A 23,661-nucleotide genomic window follows, 5' to 3' on the forward strand; every position below is an offset into this window, starting at 1 on the left:
TGAGATTCTATTAAAAAAGAAGAAAAATAATGAGATGCTGCATGTAAAGTGCTGTGAACAGTACCTGGGAACATAGTGAGTATAATGAATTTCAGAAATCACTGTTGTTATTTATATATTTACTTGTTATCATATAATATATAATAAAATATACCTATTACATAATATATAAAATCTAAAAGCACATTATAAATTATAAATAGCTCTACACAAATGCAAGACAGTAATACCATTCCAGGGGTTCTAAAAGTGTGGTCTCTGGATGGACAGCCTTCGCACCACCAGAGAACTCAGATGTGCATGTTTTGGGGCCCCCAGCCCAAAGTACTAAACAAAAATTCTGGAGGTAGAATCTAAGAAGCCTTCCAGGTGATCCTGGTGCATGCTAAAGTTGGAGAACCACTGAACTATCTTATTTTATTACAAGAGTAAAATTTCAAACAAGTTGTTTTAAATCTAAACATTCATAGATGCCTGTACTACAACATGTGAGGCGCCCATGCGGGTGATCACTAGCAGGCCTGGGCTCTTCTACGAGGGGCTTACTATCTACTAAAACCACATCTCAGTGTTAAGAGTCTATCAGTCTTTAGTTACAAACTTCGTTGTAATAAATGTTTTAACACTTAACATCTATATTATATATAGAGCCATACATCACCTGATGGCCAAGGGAAATACTTGTGACAGTAGTGATATTTAGCAATGAGGTATATAGCACTTTTTACAGGATGAGTTCATGGACTTAATTGTCAGAACTTGCACCATCCATCTGATGGCCATTTTAGAGAAAACAGTTTCAAAATTGCTTTGAAGGCTGGACTAGGCACTGGTGTCAGTACACAGCTTTCCAAGGGGAGTACCTTGTACTTCAAAGGTGACAGCAGTGACATTCAGCAGTGAGATATGCAGCACTTTTTCTAGAATGAGTTTATGAACTTAATTGTCTGACCTCGTATGTATGTGTGTGTATAAAGAACTATACTGTATTCCACTTGATAAAAGTTGGTTTAGGGAGGAAAAGACAAGAGATAAAGAAGACCATATTTTAGCAGAGCCTTACAAGGGTGATCAGGAACTAGGAGGAACAGTTACTCCAGACCGAAGGAGCAGACTGAGAAAGCCGTGGGGACAAGCTACCCATCATCACTTTAGTAATGCAGCGACACAGCTTTGTGGGAAAGGAAGATGGGTCCAGAATATGTTAGTAGGAACTATTTTGTAGAGGGGAAGCTCCTGATTGTTGAAGTGGAGCAATGATGTGATTACAAACATGTTGGAGAAAGAATGGTTCTGATGGACCCCGAGGAGAGGAGGGAAGGAGCCTGGGGAGAGCCACTGCGATCAGGAGATGAGGGGTGGCGACACTGAACAAGGCCAGTTACAGAACCAGGGATGCAAAGGAAAGCAGGGGTTCCAGAGCTTCCTTGAGAAATAATTACAGAACTTCAACTCTGCTAACTTCAGAGTTAGCTTAGAGAAAGAAAGCACATCCAAAAAAGATGGTACACTGGCTCTTTAAAAATCACTGCCACATGCTAAAACAGTTCTTCTGTTGTATTTTTTAAGATTACACAAAAACATTAAAATACCCCTCGAAAGTAGAGGTTTATTTTTCAGAAACATACTTCTGTTTTCTCAGTTGGCTTAGATTGTTTTTCTTTACATTTAGACCAGTCAAAATCTTCTGAAAGTTCATCAATGAGTTGTGATTCACTCAGGAGCTGCAATATACGAAACACCATACATTATGAAGTGACTATTTTTACTTTGTTAAAAGTTTTCATAGAGCAAATATTTTCCTGATTAACACATAAGAACCATGCTCTTGAATTTAATTTATATAGACATATTTTTTCATTTATCAGTGTAAGATAAAAAAAAGTCATGTAACAAATAAGGAACACTAAACACTGCACTGTCACAAAAGTGTGAATAGTTTAGTCAAAAGTTTTCCTGACATTTCTATTTCAGAAGAATTTTGTGCAAATAAAATTGCCATTCTCCCCAGTAAAGACCTGTATAGTTTTTAAATGTGATTATTGTTTTCCTATTTCCTTTCTGAATAAGTCAGAGGAAACATAGATCACACACTCCTTTCCTCCTGACTACATGGGCTTTGGCAGAAAAATTCTGCTGTCTCTATTGATTTCAGGGTGGGTGGTATTATTATTCAACATGTGAAATGTTGACTAGTAACAGTAACCTATGCTTGACAGGCATGCGAGTCAGAAGCTGTGCCCCAACAAGGGCAGCCTGAGTTCTAAACCCTGGCCTCGCTCTTTTCCAACGATATGACCCTAAGGTATTTACAGAAACCCTCTGAGTCTCAGTTTCCTCACTGTGAAACTGGGATACTGACAGTGCCTTCTTCGATTCAGGAAGGACTCAAAAAACCAGTGTCAGACATACAGTAAGCAATTAGTAACTTATTAGTAACTCACAGTAATACAGAATCATTAATTAGATTATTTCATCAGGATCAAACTCTAGTGCTGGCTTAAAAAAATTTAAAGACCCTCTAGACATCAGCTTCTAGAATTCAATGAATGTTACTAGAAATTTACAGTTAATTATTCATGAGAAAAATAATCACTGAAATACAATAAAAGGATTCTTGGTTATCAGCCAGCTTTTACCAGCAGAAGTTCCCCTCCTCAATACTAGTTGGCATGTGAATCTATACAGTGAAATCTGGTTTGTCAAAATTATCTCAATATATTCTCTATATTTCTATTGCTTTTTCAGTATCAGAAGATTCTATTTTCTATTTTCTAACCTTGGGTTTTTCTTCAGGCTGTGGCAGTAGTGGTTTCCCATCTTTATCCTGTAAATGAAATTGAAAATTCACTGAAAATGAAATTGGAAGTTTTGCTTTCATGTTTCCAATTTTCACATTTCAAGTTTATCTTTTAGAATTATAGGATATGAGAGATCAGCTTATTTTTTCTTACTTTAGAGCAAATTGTTTCAGATTTAAATTTATAAAGCATTAAGAATAAGGAGTTGAGCTGTAAAAATCAACATGTTCCAAATATGGTGTACATTTACTTTTCTTAAAAAATTAGTAAAAAAAAAAAAAAATTCCATCCATTAGGACAATAGGAAAAAAGAAAATTCTTTGGCAAGAAAGGTCCAGCTAATAAATGAAAGATTTTAAAAAAGTTTCAATTCTCCAACCCAGGGTGAAGTGGTAGAAATCATTTCTACAATACTATTTAGTTGTCTGGATATGAAGTTTCACAATTTAGAATTATTTCTAAAAATGAGAAACTTTTCATATATAAGCATATATAAGAATTACAACTACTTTCTATCATGTATTTATATGTATGATTTTAAAAATAAATTACAAATGAGATAACTCCTGTTAACCTAACCACCCTAATCACAAATCAAAAACAACAAAAACCACCTTACCTGAGGATACTGGTAACTAGACATTTATATCTACCATTTAGATTGATCTATGGTACTTTTGTGCATGTATTGGTCAAAAATAAATATTCCCAAATTGATGCTGGGTGCAGTGGCTCGCACCTTTAATCCCAGCACTCTTGGAGGCCAAGGCAGATGTATCATCTGAGCTCAGAAGTTTGAGACCAGCCTGAGCAAAAGTTAGACCCCGGCTCTACTAAAAATACAAAAACTAACTGGGTGTTTGTGGTGGGTGCCTGTAGTACCAGCTAGTTGGGAGGCTGAGGCAGTATTGGTTGAGGAGTTTGAGGCTGCTGTGAGTTATGGCGTCATGGCACTCTGCCCAGGGCAACAGAGTGAGACTGTCTCAAAAAAAAAAAAAAAAAATATATATATATATATATATATAATATATATTTATATATGTGTGTGTGTATGTGTAGTCTCTTCTGCTTTAAGTTTAAGGATTAATAGTTGAAACATTTGAATTTTGATGATCACATGGTCACTACTTAGGAAGCCAGGAAGGTACAAACCATCTTTCAAGGGGTCTAATTGTAGATAGTGGAAAAGAAAGGGTTCAGGGTTTCAGAGTTGCTGCATGAACTGGAAGGGACACGCTCTCAGTGTCAAGGGTGTGGGAACACAGCACGATGTGAGGCCAGGTGCTGTGCCAGGCCCTGAGGCTGCAAGCCTACCATGGCTGGCTGCAGTCTGTACTCAGACGGGACCGTCTCCTCGTCCTCGCCACACTTCTCTAGTCTTTCTTCTTTAGCTTTTACCTGATGGAAGTAGGAAACAAAACAAAAGTGGTTGGATAATGCCTATAAAATGTGGTAGTATCACTTCATCTGAGCACCCCCAGTGCTTCAGTGAAGTAGGAGGACTTCAGAAGGAGTCCAAGCACAAGGTCCTAGAGGGCAGCTGTGAGAACTGGACCACAGCCAGGGACCCCAGGGCACTGTCCTGCTCTGCCCCCAGCCACTGTGACCTTGGGAGGCCACTTAGCCTTTCTTTGGTCCAGTCTCTTGAGCTGTACAATGTAGTTACTAATAATCCCTATCTGACTCACTGACTTGTGAGGACCATAGAGCAAAGCAGAAACCCTCTGAAGACAGTGAGCACAGCACAGTGTCAGCTGCGATCATGTTGACAGTCTCATATGTCTGACTCAGCCAGGTGGCTAAGTTCTCTCGTTAAACCCAGTTCAGAAAAGTATCCCATCTCACCTCTTGGCTGAACATACCTAATTGGTTTTACCTCTTTAAAAAGACTCCCTTCACCAGCACCAGATCATCACTAGTTTACTGAGCCATGGATAGCCCAGTGTACCACAGAGGAAAGTGCAGTTCTGTAGCAGACTGCTGACTTCTAGGATAAAAATTTGCAGTTTAAACTACAGGTGAGTAATGGGATGTTCCATAACATGTACTAATTTGTACCTATATCAAGGCATGGACTTAACTTACAAACCAAGGTGGGGGGTCATTTAGCAAATTCTAACTCAACCCACACTGCTCCCATCCACACCTCACCCTAAGACTGTGGTGCTCCATTGACTGATTCATGCATTCATTAATTTAAAAATATCTTTGAACACTTGATGAGCCAGAATTGTTCTAAGCTTTGGAATTAGTTTGTTTTATAGAATAGTTCTCATTAAGGAATGAAATCAAGCATTTTTAAAAAATATTCTACTACAGGAGCTGGAACACATCTTACTTTGTAGCGGCCCCTCCCAACTCAGCATGTATCAGGGCTGCACATGCCTGTGGATTGCAAGTCACACATGTGGCCTCTTTGATCTTTGTATTCTTGAAAGGCCTGCACTGTGGTTTCTAGACAGTAGGCATTTAAAAAAAGTCTATTGAATTGAAATAGCACTAGACTAGGTAACCACACTGAAAAATGGGAGAGATTTATAGTGAGGTATCATCATACAATAAAAACCTTCATGTTATGACAGGTTACAACACCAAGGAGGCACAGGTCTCTTCTCAGGGGCACCATGTGATTCTGGCACAGAGAGCTCAGGGCTGAGCTGCAGCGGCAATGGGCACCCTACAGGGTGAGAGCAACTCGCTGAACCTTGTCAACACATCAGACTGTCTGAGATGGGAAGAACTCATCGTTGGGCACTCAGAATTCAGCTTCAGACTCTATAGCAGTATTTTTCAACCTTTTTTTTATCTCATAGCACACTTGAACCTACAGCTAAACCTCCACAGCACACTTAAATTATGTTGATTCACAAAACAAACCAAAAAAAAGGAGTAAAAAAAAGAATATACTCACTGTGCTTTGAACTTCTTTCAAAAACAATTTAATTTATGATCTTTTAAAATGTTCACAACACACCTAAGATCGTCCCATGGCACACCAATACGCTGTGGCACACTGGTTGAAAATCACTGCTCTAGAGACTAGAAAGCTCTCAGGAAATACTTATATTCCATACATAACCAGTATGTCATAAGATAGAAAGGAAGAGTTCTTTGTGCTGGAATTTTAGTTTATTGATGCTTTAAGATTTTCTAGAAGGAATTTAATACATTTATACACATCTAACTAGTCACCCGCCTGCTTATTGAGCTATTTTTATGTCACTTTTTAACATCTACTTATCTGATTTTACTCACTCTAAGAGTCTTTTCATCCTAGAATTTATAACATGTTTACAAATTCCCTCTCCATATCTATTATCTTATTAAATCACCATAATTATCTATAAAAATCCTGGGATAAAAGTGCAACTTACTTGTGGCCACATAGCCCTTAGGTGGTGGAACCACAACTCAGACTATTTTCCCAACTTCCCCCAGGTTCTGCCAAGATCACCCTCTCCTCACAGTGACATTACTTCTATCTGGCCCATCCCAGTAATGCGCACCTCACATTGGGCTGTAATCAGGGTCCCTTTCATCGTGATACATTACCTGGTCCTGTAGGACAGAGACTGTTTCTCCTGCTCCCCCACATTTACCATCAGAGAGCTTATCATGCCACACCACGGCGGGTGAGCCCTCCAAGTACGTTGAAGATAGAAATTGGCCCATCTTAGACCAAGGCAGTCCCAGACTCAGTGGAGTTGCTTGGAGTAAGAGAGATTCCCTTTCCCTGACAACTCAGAACAGGAAGTGACAGCAGACATGGGGCATTGTGACAGTGACATATGCCAGCTCCCCTTCCCTGAGCTGAAGGGGGGCCCTGGGGATTCCAGCCTAACTTTCTATGTTCCTCATGACACAGCATGACACTGCCTTAACAGCAGTAGATGGCTCTCTCTCTTCCTGCCTCTTCTTCCCCAGAGGACCAAGTTGAAAGATTCTATAAAAATTATAATTTAATATTAAAACACTCCTACACCAGATACATGCTTGCTTTGGCTCAGAAGCCTTGCTACTATCATGGGTGTGGCAGGATGAACACAGCACCACGCACTGAGCCAGCAGGAGCTCCAGTCACAGAGTAACTATTGCTTGATCATAAATTCTAACTTGACACAACATTTTTGACATCTTTCCCACTAGTTAATAAAAAAAAGGATCTTCCTATCCCTTGTGTGGCCATTTCACATTCTCCCTTTAAAGAGGAATACCCTGAACCCTTCTAAAAACACAAATTACCAATTTCCATGAGAGTAGACAAACCTTGCTATTTCTCATCAGGCCACGGCCTCTTTGTTATCTTGTTTAGCCAGGTGCCATGTCAGCTAGGCAAAGGAGATTGGTATTCATTTTTAATATTCAAGATGTTTCATAAGATAAATGCCCAACTACATCTCATGGTTGCTGACTCTGCTGCAATAAATATCTAAATGAACATAAGGCAGAGTGGAGAGTAGTTCATTTTCAATGACCAGTAAGGGAAAAGTCATGCAAGAATTCTTAGCATGCACAATGCATTCATTTTTGTAGCCTGCAGACTCACACACTTTGTACATCAACTCCAAGGTCAGTACCTCATCGACTTCCTTAACAGAACTGAGGTCAAGTTCGGGTTCTGGTTTCTGGGTTCCCAGCGAAGCTGACAGAGCCTCAAGGGCTTGGTCGCTCATTGTATCCTGTTAAAAATGAAAAATTGCATGTGTGAAAAGTGAGAATATCTCTGAGGGATGAAAGATCCACTTACTTATGAAATTTACATTTTAAATATCTAAGAAAAATTATAGATTAAGAAAGTACTGTAGGAAGACAATTTTATTTGAGAGCTAGCAAAAGAGTTCTTAGAGAGAAAGAACTTACCAATGAATAAAAATTGGGCTAAGATAGGTTTCTATAGTAAGGGGTACCTTCTATAGTGAAGGGGTACACATAACACCTTATTTAACAAGCTAGAAATGTAACTAGAATAATATTCTTATAAAGGAGTCTTAGCAAAATAAAAGCTGCAAGTAGTAAATTTTCATTACCCTGTTTTTTTCTTTTTCTAAAAATGTATCTCTAAAAATGGCTCTGACAACCAGTCCTTTAGCAGAAACAGCTAAGCTCAGGAGGCAGGGAAACTCAAAGTGGTCTGGCCGCCCTCTCCTGTGACTATGCAGTGGCTAGCTGAGCACTATAGGAGATCCCTCCTCCTCTCAGGGGTGTGGTGCTTACCACGGGCCCCCAGCCAGCCAGATAAAAGCACACTGCCCACTGTGGGGAAAGGGGAAGAAACAGCTCTGATAGAAACTGTGCCTGAGCACTATCTTGGCTGCAGATGAGACACGCTTTCTCTCTGCAGATGAGACGTGCTTTCTGCGGCACTGCCTTTTCAGGATGTGAGGATTAAGTCACAGTCGATCGCAGTTAAGAAAGGTAACCAAGAGCAGCTCCAGTGGCATGGGGCTCAAACTCTTTTAGAAAATCAAACTTGAAGATTTTATGTTCCAAAAGTACAATTTCTCTGCTTTCTACCCTTGTGTTATCACAATGGTGAGATGGTCTTAGATCCTGACCAAGAAGACTACTAAAAATCACTGATAAGCATTTACAGAAGCACAGGAGGCTTGCTGGGAAATGATCCCTACAACCCACATTGGCTTCACTGTTCCACACAGACGTGAAGGAGAAAAGATCATGGCTTCTCCTCACGGGGAATGCACCTGGGATTTTTCCGAGTGAACTAGATTAGCCCAAGGAAAGCATAGCTGTCAGTCCCTGGTTATTTTCTAAGAAGTAATTATTTGTACCTTCTCCACCTTTCTTTTCTTCTCCTGGGGTGGAGCAGCAGTTCTCACTGTCCCTGATGACTGAGCTTTTAAAACCTCTCCTGTAGATTTCTGAAAAATAAAATACAGAAGATTAGATTTACAGATGGAGAAAAATATAACTGCATTAACTAGAATCAAAAAGTCATTTTCTTTTACTGTTCAAAATAGTCTCTAACAAGCTCTCCATAATAATACTAACAACAATACCTCTTTTTCAGTTTTCTTTCCATCTGCAGTAGGAGAACCACAGGTGAAGTCAGATGACAAGGCATCTATGACGTCCTCCGGCCCTAGGGGTTTCTAGAGAAACACACGTAGTGACGTGTGACGTGAGGAAATCATGCACATGGAAGAATGAATTATAGACACAGCAAAAGAAGACTGAACTTTGCAAAGAAATATGTTAATGAAAAAACGTAGATCAAAGTCCACATTTTGAAGAGAATTGGTATTTAATAAGCATTATTTCCTTCTTTCCTACCATTTGGTAAGGTATTTTTATCCTATTAACCTTTCTTTAATCCTAATACTTTCTTGGCTTTATTCTCCTTCCCCTCAAAAAAAAAAAAAAAATAACTATACAAGGCTAAGAAACAATGAAACCCTTTCTCTGAACAGAAAGAAGCTCTATCTGATTTGGAGATGAGTTAAATCATAATCCTCAAATATAGAATTGGTATCCCTGTCCCCCCAGCCAAAGATCTTAAAAAAATCTATCTGATTTGGAGACGAGTTAAATCATAATCCTCAAATATAGAATTGGTATCCCTGTCCCCCCAGCCAAAGATATTAAAAAAATGTTAATTTCGATCTTAGAAGACATTTATATAAACTCACCGAAGAGTCTGGGGGAGGGCCTGTAATCCCTTCTTTTTTCTGAAACAAATATTAATTTGATAATGTTGAGAAGGCAAAATTCATCCATATGATCAGCAACATGTATGGCTCAGTGTGGTATGGGCTGAATTGCGTTACTTGCCCCCAATTCATATGTTGAAGTGCTAACCCCTAGTACCTTAGGAGGTGAAGTTAAGGTACCTACTCTCCTAATTTGGAGACAGAGTGTTTTTATAGAATTAATCCAGGAAAGATTAAATTATTTTCAAAAGAAGTTCAAAGCACAGTAAGTATATTCCCTTTTTTATTTATAGAGACAGAGTCTCACTTTACCGCCTTCAGTAGAGTGCCATGATGTCACAGGACTCACAGCAACCTCTAGCTCTTGGGCTTCCGCGATTCTCCTGCCTCAGCCTCCCGAGCAGCTGGGATTACAGGCGCCTGCCACAACACCCGGCTATTTTTTGGTTGCAGTTCAGCCGGAGCTGGGTTTGAACCTGCCACCCTCGGTATATGGGGCCGGTGCCCTACTCATTAAGCCATAGGCGCCACCCTTTACTCTTCTTTTTAATCAACTTAATTTAAGTGTCAGTTGGAAAACACTGGCATCGAGGGAAGATGATGTGAAAAGAAGGGAGAAGACAGCCATGGACAAACCAGGCAGAGAGGCCTGGAAGAGGCTCTCCTCTCCCTGCCTCAGGAGGAGCGAGCCTGATGACCCAAGTCTACCTGCCAGCCTCCAGAACTTTGAGACAATAAATTTCTGTCATTTAAACCACCCAATCTGTGTTACTTTGTTATCACAGCACCAGCAAACTAAAACAGTGCGTTTTACAGTAATGACAATTTCATATGCCCCATTATATTTTTAAACATTTAAATTTGCGAGGATATTGCCATGAAATTATAGTCTAAAAAGGGAACCATGAAATAAAAGTAAATGAATATTTAACTTACAGCCAAAAGTTCCCTATATTTTGGAGGGATTGTGACTTCTCTTTTACCTAATTCCTCTATGTAGGTGGAACTCATTGGATCCTGGAACAAAATGACACATGTAAGGATATTATGTAATTAATTAATTAGCTGAGAATAGTCACATACTATTCCACTATCAATTTATGGAACCAGTGAAATAAAATCAATAGTTAATTAATGGAATCATTAAGAAGCCAATACTTTAGGACTATTCTGAAGTTCGGCACAAACTCATTTCATATGTAATGATAGAAAATGTGTAGAATATTAAAGTTGATTCCCATATTAAAGATGCATTTGTTTTCAAATGTTTTCATCATCTAATGTTTCCAGTACATACAAAGGTACAGTTAATAGCGTAATAAATTTCTTTATAACCCCATACTCAACTCCATCAGATCTATAGTTATTTCTTATGTAATTACCAAGAAAACAAAATCACAGTGTGGATTCTCCTGCCCTCTCTATTGCCTTTCCTTGTTACCCAGAAAGGGCTACCATCCTGAACTTTGTCCTAGCCATTCATTCTTTATGTAGGATTCATAAACAATGTCCTTACATTACTTTGCACATCTTCTTCTTCTTCTTTTTTATTTATTTTTTTGAGACTAAGTCTCCCTCTGTTGCCCTGGGTAGACTGCTGTGGCCTCATAGCTCACAGCAACCTCAAACTCTTGGGCTCAAGCCATCCTCTTGCTTTAGCCTCCCCAAGCATCTGGGACTACCACAACACCCAGCTAATTTTTCTAATTTTAGTAGAGGCGAGGTCTTGCTCTTGCTCTTGCTCAGGCTGGTCTCAAACTCCTGATCTCCTTGAGCTCAAGCAATGCACCCACCTTGACATCCCAGAGGGCTGGGATTACAGGTGTGAGCCACTGTGCCCAGCCATTTCAGCAGTTCTTATAACTCCCTGTGCACATGGGTAGGATTCCCTCCTGGTCAGGAAGGACTTCCTGGGTGAAGGGGATGCTCATCTTCAACAACCACCAGAGTTGTCAGATTTTTACAGTTTAGTTAATCTGATAAGTGCAAAGTGGTGTTTCTCCATGTTTTAATGTCATTTTCCTAATTATCAGGGAGAAATTCATCTTACGTGTTTATTGGCTAATCAAGTTTTCTCCTTTCTTTTCTCAATGCTTTTTATTCTTTATAAATTCTAGAATCAAAGCCTTTTCACCTAGTCTATGACGTCTTTTTTTTTTTTTTTTTTTGAGACAGAGTCTTATTATGTCACCCTTAGTAGAGTGCCATGACATCACAGCTCACAGCAACCTCAAACCCTTGGGCCTAAGAAATTCTCTTGCCTCAGCCTCCCAGGTAGCTGGGACTACAGGCACCCACCACAACACCTCGCTATTTTTCTGTTGTAGTTGTCATTGTTTTCTAGCAGGCCCAGGCCAGGTTCAAACCTGCCAGCCCCAGTGTATGTGGCTGGCGCCCTAGTGGCTGAGCTACAGGAGCCGAGCTGACATGTCTTTTTAAAATAAATACCAAGGAACATAAATCTTGAAGACAGAAAATAAGATCCAATTGGCTATATCCCAGTGCCCATATTTGCACAATCAATAAATATTTGCTGATCCAAAGTAATAGAACAGCTATCATAGGACAAACCATCTCCACCTCCAACACTAACTTTTAGTTGCCGTGTCAATACCAACATCACCCTGTTTCTACCCAATGACAGAGCACCAGGAGCCCTCATACTCATGACCACGAGCTCCCGGCTCTCCGGCCTACTGAGCACAAATGTCACAGATATTGAGATCACACACTGAAACTTCTGGTCCAGTATAAGTTGTACTGTCTTCCTTAGTTTCTTCAGGTTCTCCCAACGTGTCTATTAAATCGTCCAAAGCAGCGTCCAGGCCTGACTGAAGACGAAGAGCAGATATTGAATGTCACTTTTTATACACATCCACTCTGGTGTTTTAACTACAAAAAAATTATTCCACATAGAAAACCACCAAACACCAGAAGTTCTACAAATACCAAAATAGTTAAAAGCTAATCTCGAACAGACCTTATTACTTAAGTCCCAAAGTAAAGATTCAGGTAAGAACCACAATTTCAACAAGTCTAAAGGCATCAACTACATGAACAAATGTATGTGTTCATTAAATCTACCAATCCAATGTACTGACAGTTAAAAGAAAAAAAAATAAAAGACCCCAAAATATAAAGAATTGTGAGTTTGTTGCTCTAAGCAATAGGATATATGCTTGGTCAATCCATATCTATTGCTTATACATAGTGTTCCATAGCTTTATACAAAGAAACCCAATGAAATCTCTGCATAGTTGCTTGCCCAGAGATGTTTACAAAATAAAATTTTCTGAGACATTAAACTTATAAAAATTAACAGTTTATTGTGTCAATATGGGCTTAAATAAATATGATAAATGAGAGAGGGCCTCCATCTTATTTTTTGAAGATAAGAATGATCCACTATGAACAGTATCCTGCACCCACAGGGGAAACAACGTTAGGACTCCTCTGATCATAGGTGTGTGTAACAGAATTTAGGGTCTATTATAATAGTGTGGACTGACTCTTTGGAATTTTAGGATAAAGAACTATCTGATGTTCCTTAGTGGTACCTCTTGTTAAAGAAGGTGTATTTACAGGAGAGAAAGTGGAATATAAACTCCATGGGATGAAACTGGAGTTTTCAAAATACAGGATTATAATATAAAATCTTACAAGCTTATGTGTAAAAATGACACTTTCAACCCAATCATACTAGCTTGAAACAACAATTCATTAAAATGGTCCTTTAAGTCACCCTCCCTCTGATTTGCCCACAAAAAAATCAGATTATGATAAATATAGAGTATGTAGGTGAATAGAAGTACACGGCTCTCTTCCTACCTTTCCAGATGGTCTATCCAGTTTGGATTCAACTGGCACAGCTGGAGTTAATGGTTTCTCTTCTTTTTTCTGGTGGGAATTGAAAAAAAAAATAAAAACTCCTTCTCGCATCCTTTATAAAACTCAAAGTTATGATATTACATATTTTAAAATGAAATTGCTATAATTAATAGCACCGATGGCACACTAAACACCTGCCCTGTACTGAACACTGGGCTGTATGTTTTCTATCATTTTGAGAAACAACTTAATATTCACCTTATTTAGAAAGATTAAATACCTTTCCTCAGGTTGTCTAGTAAATAACCAAGATTTGAACCCAGGAGCATCTGCTTCTTTGTTATTCTTCTACAGGGCCCACAGTCAATCTTTGCAACACCCATGAGTTCCTTCTGAAGGCTGCCCCTTCCAGCTGTGACCCTCCAGTGTCTGCCCTGTACACCCAGACCTCCATATCCCCGCTTTGGCATGTCATCACTCACAGTCCTTAGTTTTCCTAAAACAAATTATCTCTCACTATTGCTCCAGATGCTCTGCCAAAGACACCCATATCCTTCCAATCTACAATTCCCAAGCCTGTGTTCAGATGTAATCTTCTCTGGAGCTCAGCTCCCCTCCTAACTCATCTCTCCCAGCTGTCAGCTCCAGCACCACGCCGATCCTCTGTGTCCACACTCTTTGCCCTCAGCCACTTCTGGTGTCCCTTCTTAACCTCCAGCTTCACACATCTCTCATGTTTCTGCGCTATGCTGGCCATCCTACGTCTAGGCCCAAGGGTCAAACTTTCAGGAATTGGCAGGAAATAATAGGGAAAGTTGTTAGATTTAAATACACAGTGGACCATATTCCATTTGAAGGTGCCCAAGTTCTGGCAGCAAGGCACAGGAAGGGCACAGGCTCTGACTGGATCTGCTCCCCTATTGAGACAGGCGTGGCTGCTGGAGACACTGGCAAATCACTTCTTAGAGAAAATGACTGTATGTACCTCGCGGATTGGGAGGATTAGATAAATCTACGTGAAGTATGAAAACCAGAGTTTAGTTTGCTAAGCACTATGTAAGTACTTGCTATATAATTAAGCACTAAATAAGTGATTGCTGGAATCATACTAAAAATACCATGGGGACTGCAGGGTGTGACCCTCAGTCTGGGCAATGGAAACACTTCCATGATTCAACTGCCACCTCGGGCCGATAGTCACTCATAATTCTCTACCCCACCTCCCTCCTCCTTCCTCCTCTCTCAAAGTCCCTCTTTCTCTGCCCTCTCTATCCTCTCACCCCTTTCTTTCTTTAACTCCTTCCCTCCCTCCTGTCCTTCTCCATTCTTTAGTATTTGTACTCCAAAAAAATATTTTAATTGCCTTGTGGCACAGCTTTCTTTGAACATTTCAAACACTTAAATTCAGCCATTGTACAATCAGACATCACTCTCTCTCCCCAAACAATCTCTCATCTGACTTCTGTCCACCTATCAGTGGTACCCAAGGGATTGCGAGGTGCCCGGCTCACAAGTTAAGGAGGCACTCACCCTCAGGAGTCAACCCTGCACTTGCACAGACTGGAAGGTGAGCGATTCCTTAAATGTTGTGCCCTTGGGGCCTCCCTTGCCTTACTTAAGGGTTGCCAACCTACTTTAATCAGATTTGGAAGCCCAGGTTATCTTAGACCTCCTTTTGCCTTTGCCCATTTCAGCCAATCATTTCCTAAAATCAGAAGATTTCAACTCTGCAATGACTCTTGTATATCTCACCATTTTCTCATTCAGTCACAACTCCAACTTAGGCTAAAGTATCACTCACCAGAAATACTGGAACAGTACAATTTAGACAACCTTCCACCTTCCTATCACTATTCATCTCACCTCCCATGGTCCTATAATCCTTCTGCAGCTTGGTTTCAACCAACCACTGCCTCTGTTTTATAATGTTCTCAATGGCTACCCACTGTCGGGGCTGAATCACTACATGTATAAACTCAACTTACTCTTCTTCACATTATCACATAACCTGTCTTTCTGGTCTTACCACCCCACCCCCTCTGTGCTTCACCTATACTGGAATGCACTTTGTGCTCAGAACAAATTCTTTTTCTGTTTGTTTGTTTGTTTGTTTGTTTGTTGTTTCTTGAGACACAGTCTCACTCTGTTGCCCGGGGTGGAGTGCCACAGAGTCATCATAACTCACAGCAACCTCAAACTCTTGGGCTTGAGAAATCCTCTTGCCTCAGCCTCCCAAGTATTTCCGACTACAGGCACCTGCCACTACACTTAGCTAGCTTTTCTGCTTTTAGTAGGGTCTTGCTCTTGCTCAGGCTGGTCTTGAACTCCTGAGCTCAAGTGATCTATCTGCCTCAACCTCCCAGAGTGCCCAGTGGGATTACAGGTGTGAGCCACTATGCCCGTTCTCCCAGAACGTATCTTATACTTCTCAACACCATGATATATTAGCGAGCCTACAACCCCAGCTCTCCATCCAGGCCTAACTCAAATCCCATCCACCCTTTCAAATCCTTAGTAGATTCCCTGAAATCACACAGAATACCTCCATTCTCACCAACCTGCTCCCCATGGGGGCTTTCCTTAATCTGCCTTGCATTACAGTCAGCTGTCTTCTCTCCATCCCTCACTGCCAACCTGCAGCTAGCACGTCCTACAGAGTCAACCACTGTATTCTGAACATGCTATATATTGAAGCAAGAAGGCAGGTCTGATCAACTCTATTTAATGGAGAAGAATCAGAAAAAAAGAAAAGTGAAATGATGTGCCACAAGTTCCAACACAAGTCAAGGCGTGACAGAATTCTACACACAAGCCACTTCTTTTTTTCTAAGAGACAGGCAGTGGTCTCCCTTTGTTGCCCAAGTTGGACTTCAACTCCTGGGCTCAGGAGATTGTCTAGCCTCAAGCCTTTCCTAATTTTATTATTTGGCTTTTACTAATAACATTGGCCAATTTATACCTAGCACAAAATTAAAAACTTTGTTTGCATTTAAAAATATATTCTAATATATCCAATCCTCGGCCTTAAATCTATCCATTTTCTAACCATTTTATCTAAGTAGTCCCCATCAGCACAAATGAGTAACAAGTGTTCCCGGGGTGAGGGGAGGAGTCTCAAGACAGTATACAAGTGATCTGCTACAAGAAAAAAAGAATTAAGTTGGGTATTTTCATCTAGAAGTTTTTGTAAATTTTGCCCTTACTCCATAGAAGTTTTATATTAGTTTGGATAAACTATAATGTAACTTTTCTTCTAAAATTCAAGGAAAAATATTTCAGAAAGATGTGCCATTTTTTACCCTCTGGCTTTCTTTACCATACAGCCTTTAGGGAGATACTCTTCCCATTTTCAAAAGCAGAAATATAAATAGACAATACTACTTTTTAAAATTTACATTTCCACCTTGTCATTGGTGCTCCAATTGCTGATTGAAATGCTCATGAAAATGTCATTTTCTTTATTTTACAGCTATAAAGAAGCTATAGGGTCTGAGTCAACTCCCAAATTAACTTCCTCAGTACTGACGCCAAGCTTTATTTATGGCAGGTACACCTTAAGCATTTATCGGATATATGAATTTTAAAATCATTGTTGGTATCTCTTGTTCAATTTATATCCCTTAAATGCATGCTCTTCTTCATGAAAGTTCACATATGAACAGGATTCGGTTTAACCAATTGACAGGTTACCTGAGAGTGTGCTTCTTGTAAGGAAAATGTGGACAGCCCAGAGGCCCGTGCCTGTCTGCCTCATGTGCTCACCTTGTCAACCGGTCTGCAGGATGCTGCAGCTATACCAGCAGCAACACTCTCTTCACCAGCAGAAATTGTGTCTTGTGGTTTGGTCTAAGAGTGAGGATGAAAGATTGACAGGACTAAGTCGCAATGAACGTCTTGTGATGACGCTTTTCAAACATGACAAGCATGGCCCCATGAGCACAGCAGTGAAGCAGCGTGTAACATGGGCAGTGCCATGCTAGGCACCTTGTGAAGCTGGACTCAAGGGCCTATAAAGTCCATACAGTTAACATCAGCAAGAGACTGGGCCCGGCAGAGGCCACAGTAAGCTGCAGCACATGCGCCGGGTATAATGGCTGTAGGCCACTGTTGCCATATGAGCCCACTGTGGTTCGAGAGTCTGATTTGTCAAGAGAATCTAGAAATTAGGACTTTATATAACTAATCTGACTTTAATTGCTAGAAACGAATTAAAAATAATTTTTTTATCCAGAAATAATTCCAGAGGTGCAAGCACATATATTTATTGCTTTATATACAAAGACATTACAGCAGAGGGACTGCTGTCTTCTCCCCGCTCCACACACAAATAAAAGCTCTGAGCTATCTTTACATATCAACACATCTATCTATATCTCATTTTTAAAAGATGATGATATAGATGGCTTACATGCACTTTATTTAACCTGCACTTTTTTATGGTGAGCATTTAGGATATTTCCATCAATAATGCTCAGCTCTTACAAGTGTTTTTGCTATTACAATTTTTTTTACCACTACAAATGTGTTCTTGTGTGTATTTATGTATATATTCTTACATATTCTTATTCTTTTTTATGTATATATTCTTTCTTTATGTATATATTCTATTAAACTGAAAGCTTTATCCTTGCTTTCCAACAGAAAAATAGCGTCAAGGTAATGAATGTAGCGGCCAAATTCCTTACACCGATATTGAATTTTTAGCTTATGTTTACTTTCCCACTCTGCACCCATTTTTTTCCCTCATGTATTTTTAAAAATAATCTTCAACAACACAGTAAGCCAAACAAAATACATGTGGTAACACTTAACTGGTGGGTCACAAATTTGGGATCTCTGATATAAAATACATTGTAAAGCAGACCTAGTTATTATCTTTTAAGCTCCCTCAATGAAAAAGTTCTTCTCACAGATGTTAATTCTTCTAAAAGCTGGCTGTTATTAATTACATAATTTCAAAATAAATTGCTGATTTTGGGCTGTACAAGTTCATTTCTTCTACAATACTCTAAAAAACAAACAAACAAAAACGCTTTAAGACTTTCATTTAAAGAACCAGATAGCATAGGGCACCTGTGTCCCCCTAGCCCAGGCATCAAGGGGACCAAAGGCAACCTCAGTCCAAAACATCCTGTGTGAGTGAGGCCAGAGCCTACTGTCCTGCTGGGCAGTAGAGCAGGGCTACACAGTGTATCCCCTAAACCCATCTGATGCCCTTCTCAGGCCCACCGTAAGCCCAAGCTTCTACAATACTCTTTGCAAAACCAATAGCACCGAACCATTACAATACAAAAATCTATGCAGCACAGCTCCAAAGACTCAACTACGTACCTCCATGTGAACAGAGGAGCTGTATCTTATCACCCAGCTGATACTGGTGTTTTCCTATCAACCTGCTTTACTTGCCTTTCGTTCCATTGGTTTCTCTGATGGCACCTGTTCACTTGATCTGGAAACTGCTCTTTCACTATAAGCATGTTTACCTCCTATGTCTGAGGCATGCTTGGGCAGGCTTTTTGGCTGAAAGCACATACACATACAATAAGATTAACAAGATGGTAGTTTTAAACACTGATACTTTTCTCTATGGAATAAAAATTGTTCTAACAGGTGTGCTGTTTGTGGTTTTTAATTATGCAAATTTGAATTAGTTTGATGTACATGTGATAGAATTTCACTATAGGTCAAAGGCACAAAATTTGAAATAGTGCAAACTCTTCCCCCTGAATTCAGCAAGCATCTAGAGTAAATTGTAAACACTGCTATTGCCACACAAGGGCACCATTTTAGCTGAACAAACAAATAATCAGACATCCACTGTCAGGATTAGTCTTGAATGACAGGATAGTTTAAGTATACCTCTCAGAAAGACATGATCTTATAAAGTCCTAATGATAATCACTTACCTTTGTGTGTTCTTTTGGCTTTCCTTCTTGGGATTTCTTCTCATGAACCACAGATGGCTGTCAATTTCAAAAAGATTAAAATTCAATCACATTGGAATATCCTATTTTGATATTTCTAAATGGGCTGAAGAATAAAATTCACATTAAAACATTCTGCCTTTCTCAGGAAAAGCCCAGTTCCTTGGAGGCAGAGATATAGAGGCGAGCCATTTGGTCAACAGTAACCCTACCAACAGTCTCCAATAATGGTGACTATCATAAGGATAATGAAAACTTAGCATTTCACCTAAATGATGTTTTAACACGTTTATCTCTAAATTACTGGCTGTTTTCCACAATTCACACAGATATACTGGGAACTGCAGATCTATCGACAGAGAGATTGTGTGATGAATGTGACCACTGGGGTTAATGACAGAGGCTCCTACTTGAGACATTATTTTTAAAAAAAAATATTTCATGGAAAATAAAGAACACTATCTTCTTCATTATAATGATTTTGAAGTTTTTTGTTACCACAGGGAAGTTATTATCACCAGACATCCGATTCTCTTGAGATACAGTAGATCATCAAAAGCATTTAAAAGTGGAATAGGAGACAATTTCACCTAGCTGCTGGATCCTTACTCTCCAGTTACTATTTGACTGCCATTCTCAAGAGCCCCCAACAGGCCTTACACAAAATTGGATCAGCGTCACCTTTTCACCCTCACCTGCACTTCATGACACAGGCCCAAAGCACTACTGTGCTTTTCCACAGGAAACCCCATGGTCTTATCTGAGTATGGGTTTAAGCTCTTGAAAAAATAAACTACAGCACCTTATTGAAAAGAAACATTTATGCTGTCACAGATACCCTGTGGTCCACCTCCACGCTGAGGCAGAAAGACTCTCATTCTGGAAGCTGTGAGTTAGGAAAGCAAGAGAAGTTGTTCTCCTGAGAAACAGATCACTAGCTCCACAACTGAGATGAGACAGTCAAGATGCACTCAGCAGGCCTACTAGGACAGACTCATCCCATGGTCATCTGGGTGCTGAGTCCAGCGGCAGTGTGCTGTCTCACACCTCTGACATTAAGTTCTATCTCACTGGAGCTGTGACTGGATGCCCACTGCCCTCTGTCCTTTCTCCTTTGCCCCTCTCACTTCATTTTTTAAACAACTGCTTTACCTATAACAGAAATCTAGATTTGAACAAAATGCTTTCCGAAATAATTGTTTTTATCTAGAAAATATTATATATTATTTTAACAATATATAGATTTGATGTGATACTTTATATGTGCTTTCCACCTACACAACCATATTCAAGTGTGTGGTTCAAAATCAGCTGGCCAACCCCTGTACTATTCAGTAGCACTGGTGTAGAAAATAGGTTACTTCTTATTATTAGAAAGAATCCAAAGAACTCACTAGCAGTTTTAAATTATTTACCTTAGTCGATTGTGACTTCTCAGGTTCTGTTTTTATGGCCTAAATTCGGGGAATAGGGGAAATAAAGGAAAGGAAGAAAGAAGGAAAATGGACATAGTTTACAAAGACTATTATAGATTTTCATCAACTAAAGAAGCTCAAAACAGATGGTTTTGATGTAATTATAAATTGAATTATAATTATAAATTTATTACACTTTACTTGGAATTGTAACTCTAGATAAACCCTTAAGCACAACAATTAATATTCCACTCTTACTATTCAGATAGAAATTTACATCTTTCTTCTGACTATGTGTATCAAAGACATGTAAAAAAAAATCACTATTTACCTTATAGCTAATACACAACATAAGATGACCCTCATCCTTCAAACGTGTTTCAAAACCATTAATATCGTATATTTTTGCCTTTTCAATTTCTTTCTTTTTTTTTTTTAATTTCAGGTTAATGTGAGGGTACAAACAACCAGGTCACAATATTTGTATTTGTTGGGTAGAGTCCCTCTTGTAGTTGTGTTCTGCACTCAAAAGATGTGCCATACTCCCCTACATTGTGTCCATTAAGCAGGAAAACCCATTAATATCATATTTTCATCAGTAAAACACCACAGTTTGGCTGATAGTGTGAAACAATGGGGTGGTGACAGAACCAAGGGTACAGGAAGCAGTGAAATGTACTGTCAGTGCCAGAATGTGACTGACAGGCAACTAAGCCTGCAGAGCCCATGGCAGGGCACAGCGTTGCGGAACTCTATAAACTGAAGCGACAGCACGCACTGAGCAGCTGGGTGACAGGAGCTGACAGAGGCCCAGCACAAGGAACCAGGTTACCTGTTTCTTCCAAGGAAGATTTGGCCCTTCCATCTGTTTGCTGGTTGGAACGGCCTAATATAAGAGCACAGTCCCAAGTGTAATTTTATTTTATCTGACAAGTAAGTAACATGTATAAACAAGGTTAAAATGACTATTCCAAAATCCATGCTTATTTTTTTATCTACTTGATGCACATATGTATGTATGTATATATGTATATAGGTGTATATATAAACAGACACACACATTCACACAGGGTGGACATAAAGTTCCTGTGTAATTTATAATGTAAATACATATATGTAAAAATACACATACATATAAAATTCCAGGAAGTTGTAGGCACTTCTGCTTTAAGGTCTCAAGCAAATATTTCACTTTGGGTTTGCATTTTTTCAGTAACTATTTCGTTGATGATTTTAATTTGATTGCTTTCCTTTCTTTCTCTGTATAAAGGCTATATGAATAATATTTTTCCCACCTATATCTCCAGTGGTTGGTTATAATCAAATATTATAGGTGTTATAAGTTTTCCTAAAATTCTATCAACATGACATTTAAAAAATTTTTGGAAATATTTAGTGCATGGATTTTCATTGGGCATGTCATAGCTCTGTATGCAGAAATCTAATTTAAAGTTCCAGGAATGCTTCTGAAGAATTGGTTGTAATTTAGAACCATTAATGTGATATTTTACCGAGTTCTACCCAACTAAAGGTTACTTGTGTAAAACAAGATAATTCTTTATGTACATGCATGAATTTTTGATATAGGGAAGATATGAAATCAGAATTAAATTTGATTAAACATTTTATGAACTTTTCAAAGAGATTACAAATTAGGCCTAATGCTTCCTGCCATTTTACTTCCTTTTATCTGCTTGTTGTTATCAGCACAAACCTCTATTTTTTGTTTCACTATGTAAAGAAGCTAAAATCAAATACCCTCTTAGTTTATCTTGTTTTATGCTTCAGTACTGACGAGGCATACTACCACCCGTATATGTCTGTTTCCTTACACAGTCTTATGAGACAGGTACTATTATCACCTTTCTCCAAATTATCAAATAAGGAAACCAATGCAAAGAGGAGTTGTCCAACAGCACAGCCTGCGTGGACCCAGGACCCTAAGCCAGGGTGCCTGACTCCTGTGTCCACTTTACAGTCTCTCAGAGACTTCATCCTCATCACAAACCATGTGGCTCTCAGTTCACCCCACCATCATGACTACAAATTCACATGTTCCAGGGGCCAGAGATACACAGATATAGATACCCTTCAGAGTTGAACTTCTACTTTAAAGGTACAGAATATGACAAGAGTTTGATATACATAAGACCTCATATTACAATCTATACTCTAAAAGCTCGAAATATTTGGAAACATGCTCATTAAGCTCACAAACATCTATCTCTAAGAAGAGGTTAGTATAAACACTAGGAGCCAAACATCAGAGGCACATGGAGGTGAGGTGGCTAGTGAGACTGAAGCCCACCAAGGAAAGAGGTTCAAGGCCAAAGGTGATGCCTAGTCAGAAGGTGGGGACACTTCCTCCTGGGCATCTTATTTTTGTCTTTCCCTCTCTTCTCTCTCACTTTCCTCCCGTCTCCTACAACTGCCAGGAAGTCTCCTGACTAATGCTTCGTGCAAGTTGAAGAGTTTGCTGACATTCACTCTAGAAAACAGAGCATGCATGAAATAAGCACAGCCCTGTAGGGGAGACATGGGGGATTACAATCAGGCATCAGAGTAAAAGAGAACCAAAAGAATTCAAAGGAAACACTGTATTTCTGGGTCTCCTTTCTATCTCTTTTCTCTGGTTTTCATGAACTCTAAGTTCAATGAAAACTGGGTTTTTGTAGGTGCTTCTACTATAGTCTTTAAATTATTTTGGGATTAAATAAGATTTTCTGCTCTTTTTAAGATTAAACGCGATATAATTAAGTAGTGACAGCTAATAGATTAATCAGGTTTTATTTTTTAATTAGGTATTATATAATATGTATTTTGAAAATAAGAAATCAATATAAATGTAAAATTCTAAATATAAAGTATAATTTTAGATTAAAAATAAATTTAAAAGTTAAAATGAACACTAAATAACATTTACATAAGTTTAGTTTTGGATAGCATGTTTCCAGGTATTTGCAATGTTCTTTGAAGACAGTTCAAGATGGAGCCATAGGATCCCGAAGTTATGACGCTGCATCAC

General features: G+C 39.1%; 1 protein-coding gene across 12 annotated transcripts in view; it reads right to left on the bottom strand.

The window, feature by feature from the left end:
• The window catches only part of CAST (calpastatin), a 131,842-nt gene that overhangs the window by 36,131 nt on the left and 72,050 nt on the right, over window positions 1-23,661 (bottom strand). For 8 of the 12 annotated variants that reach the window (XM_053586231.1, XM_053586201.1, XM_053586211.1 and 5 more), the window contains 14 exons: window positions 20,637-20,675; window positions 19,204-19,260; window positions 18,704-18,817; window positions 17,060-17,143; window positions 13,298-13,366; window positions 12,202-12,300; window positions 10,406-10,486; window positions 9,449-9,487; window positions 8,819-8,911; window positions 8,591-8,680; window positions 7,379-7,480; window positions 4,116-4,199; window positions 2,780-2,827; window positions 1,629-1,724 (listed from right to left, as the gene is read on the bottom strand). In XM_053586231.1, the coding sequence (XP_053442206.1) occupies window positions 1,629-1,724; window positions 2,780-2,827; window positions 4,116-4,199; window positions 7,379-7,480; window positions 8,591-8,680; window positions 8,819-8,911; window positions 9,449-9,487; window positions 10,406-10,486; window positions 12,202-12,300; window positions 13,298-13,366; window positions 17,060-17,143; window positions 18,704-18,817; window positions 19,204-19,260; window positions 20,637-20,675 (1,095 nt within the window). The remainder of the gene's footprint in view (window positions 1-1,628; window positions 1,725-2,779; window positions 2,828-4,115; window positions 4,200-7,378; window positions 7,481-8,590; window positions 8,681-8,818; window positions 8,912-9,448; window positions 9,488-10,405; window positions 10,487-12,201; window positions 12,301-13,297; window positions 13,367-17,059; window positions 17,144-18,703; window positions 18,818-19,203; window positions 19,261-20,636; window positions 20,676-23,661) is intronic. The other 4 variants (XM_053586161.1, XM_053586221.1, XM_053586185.1 and 1 more) reach the window with 3 other exon arrangements.

Source organism: Nycticebus coucang, chromosome 1 (genome assembly GCF_027406575.1).
Source record: "Nycticebus coucang isolate mNycCou1 chromosome 1, mNycCou1.pri, whole genome shotgun sequence".
Lineage (NCBI taxonomy): Eukaryota > Metazoa > Chordata > Mammalia > Primates > Lorisidae > Nycticebus > Nycticebus coucang.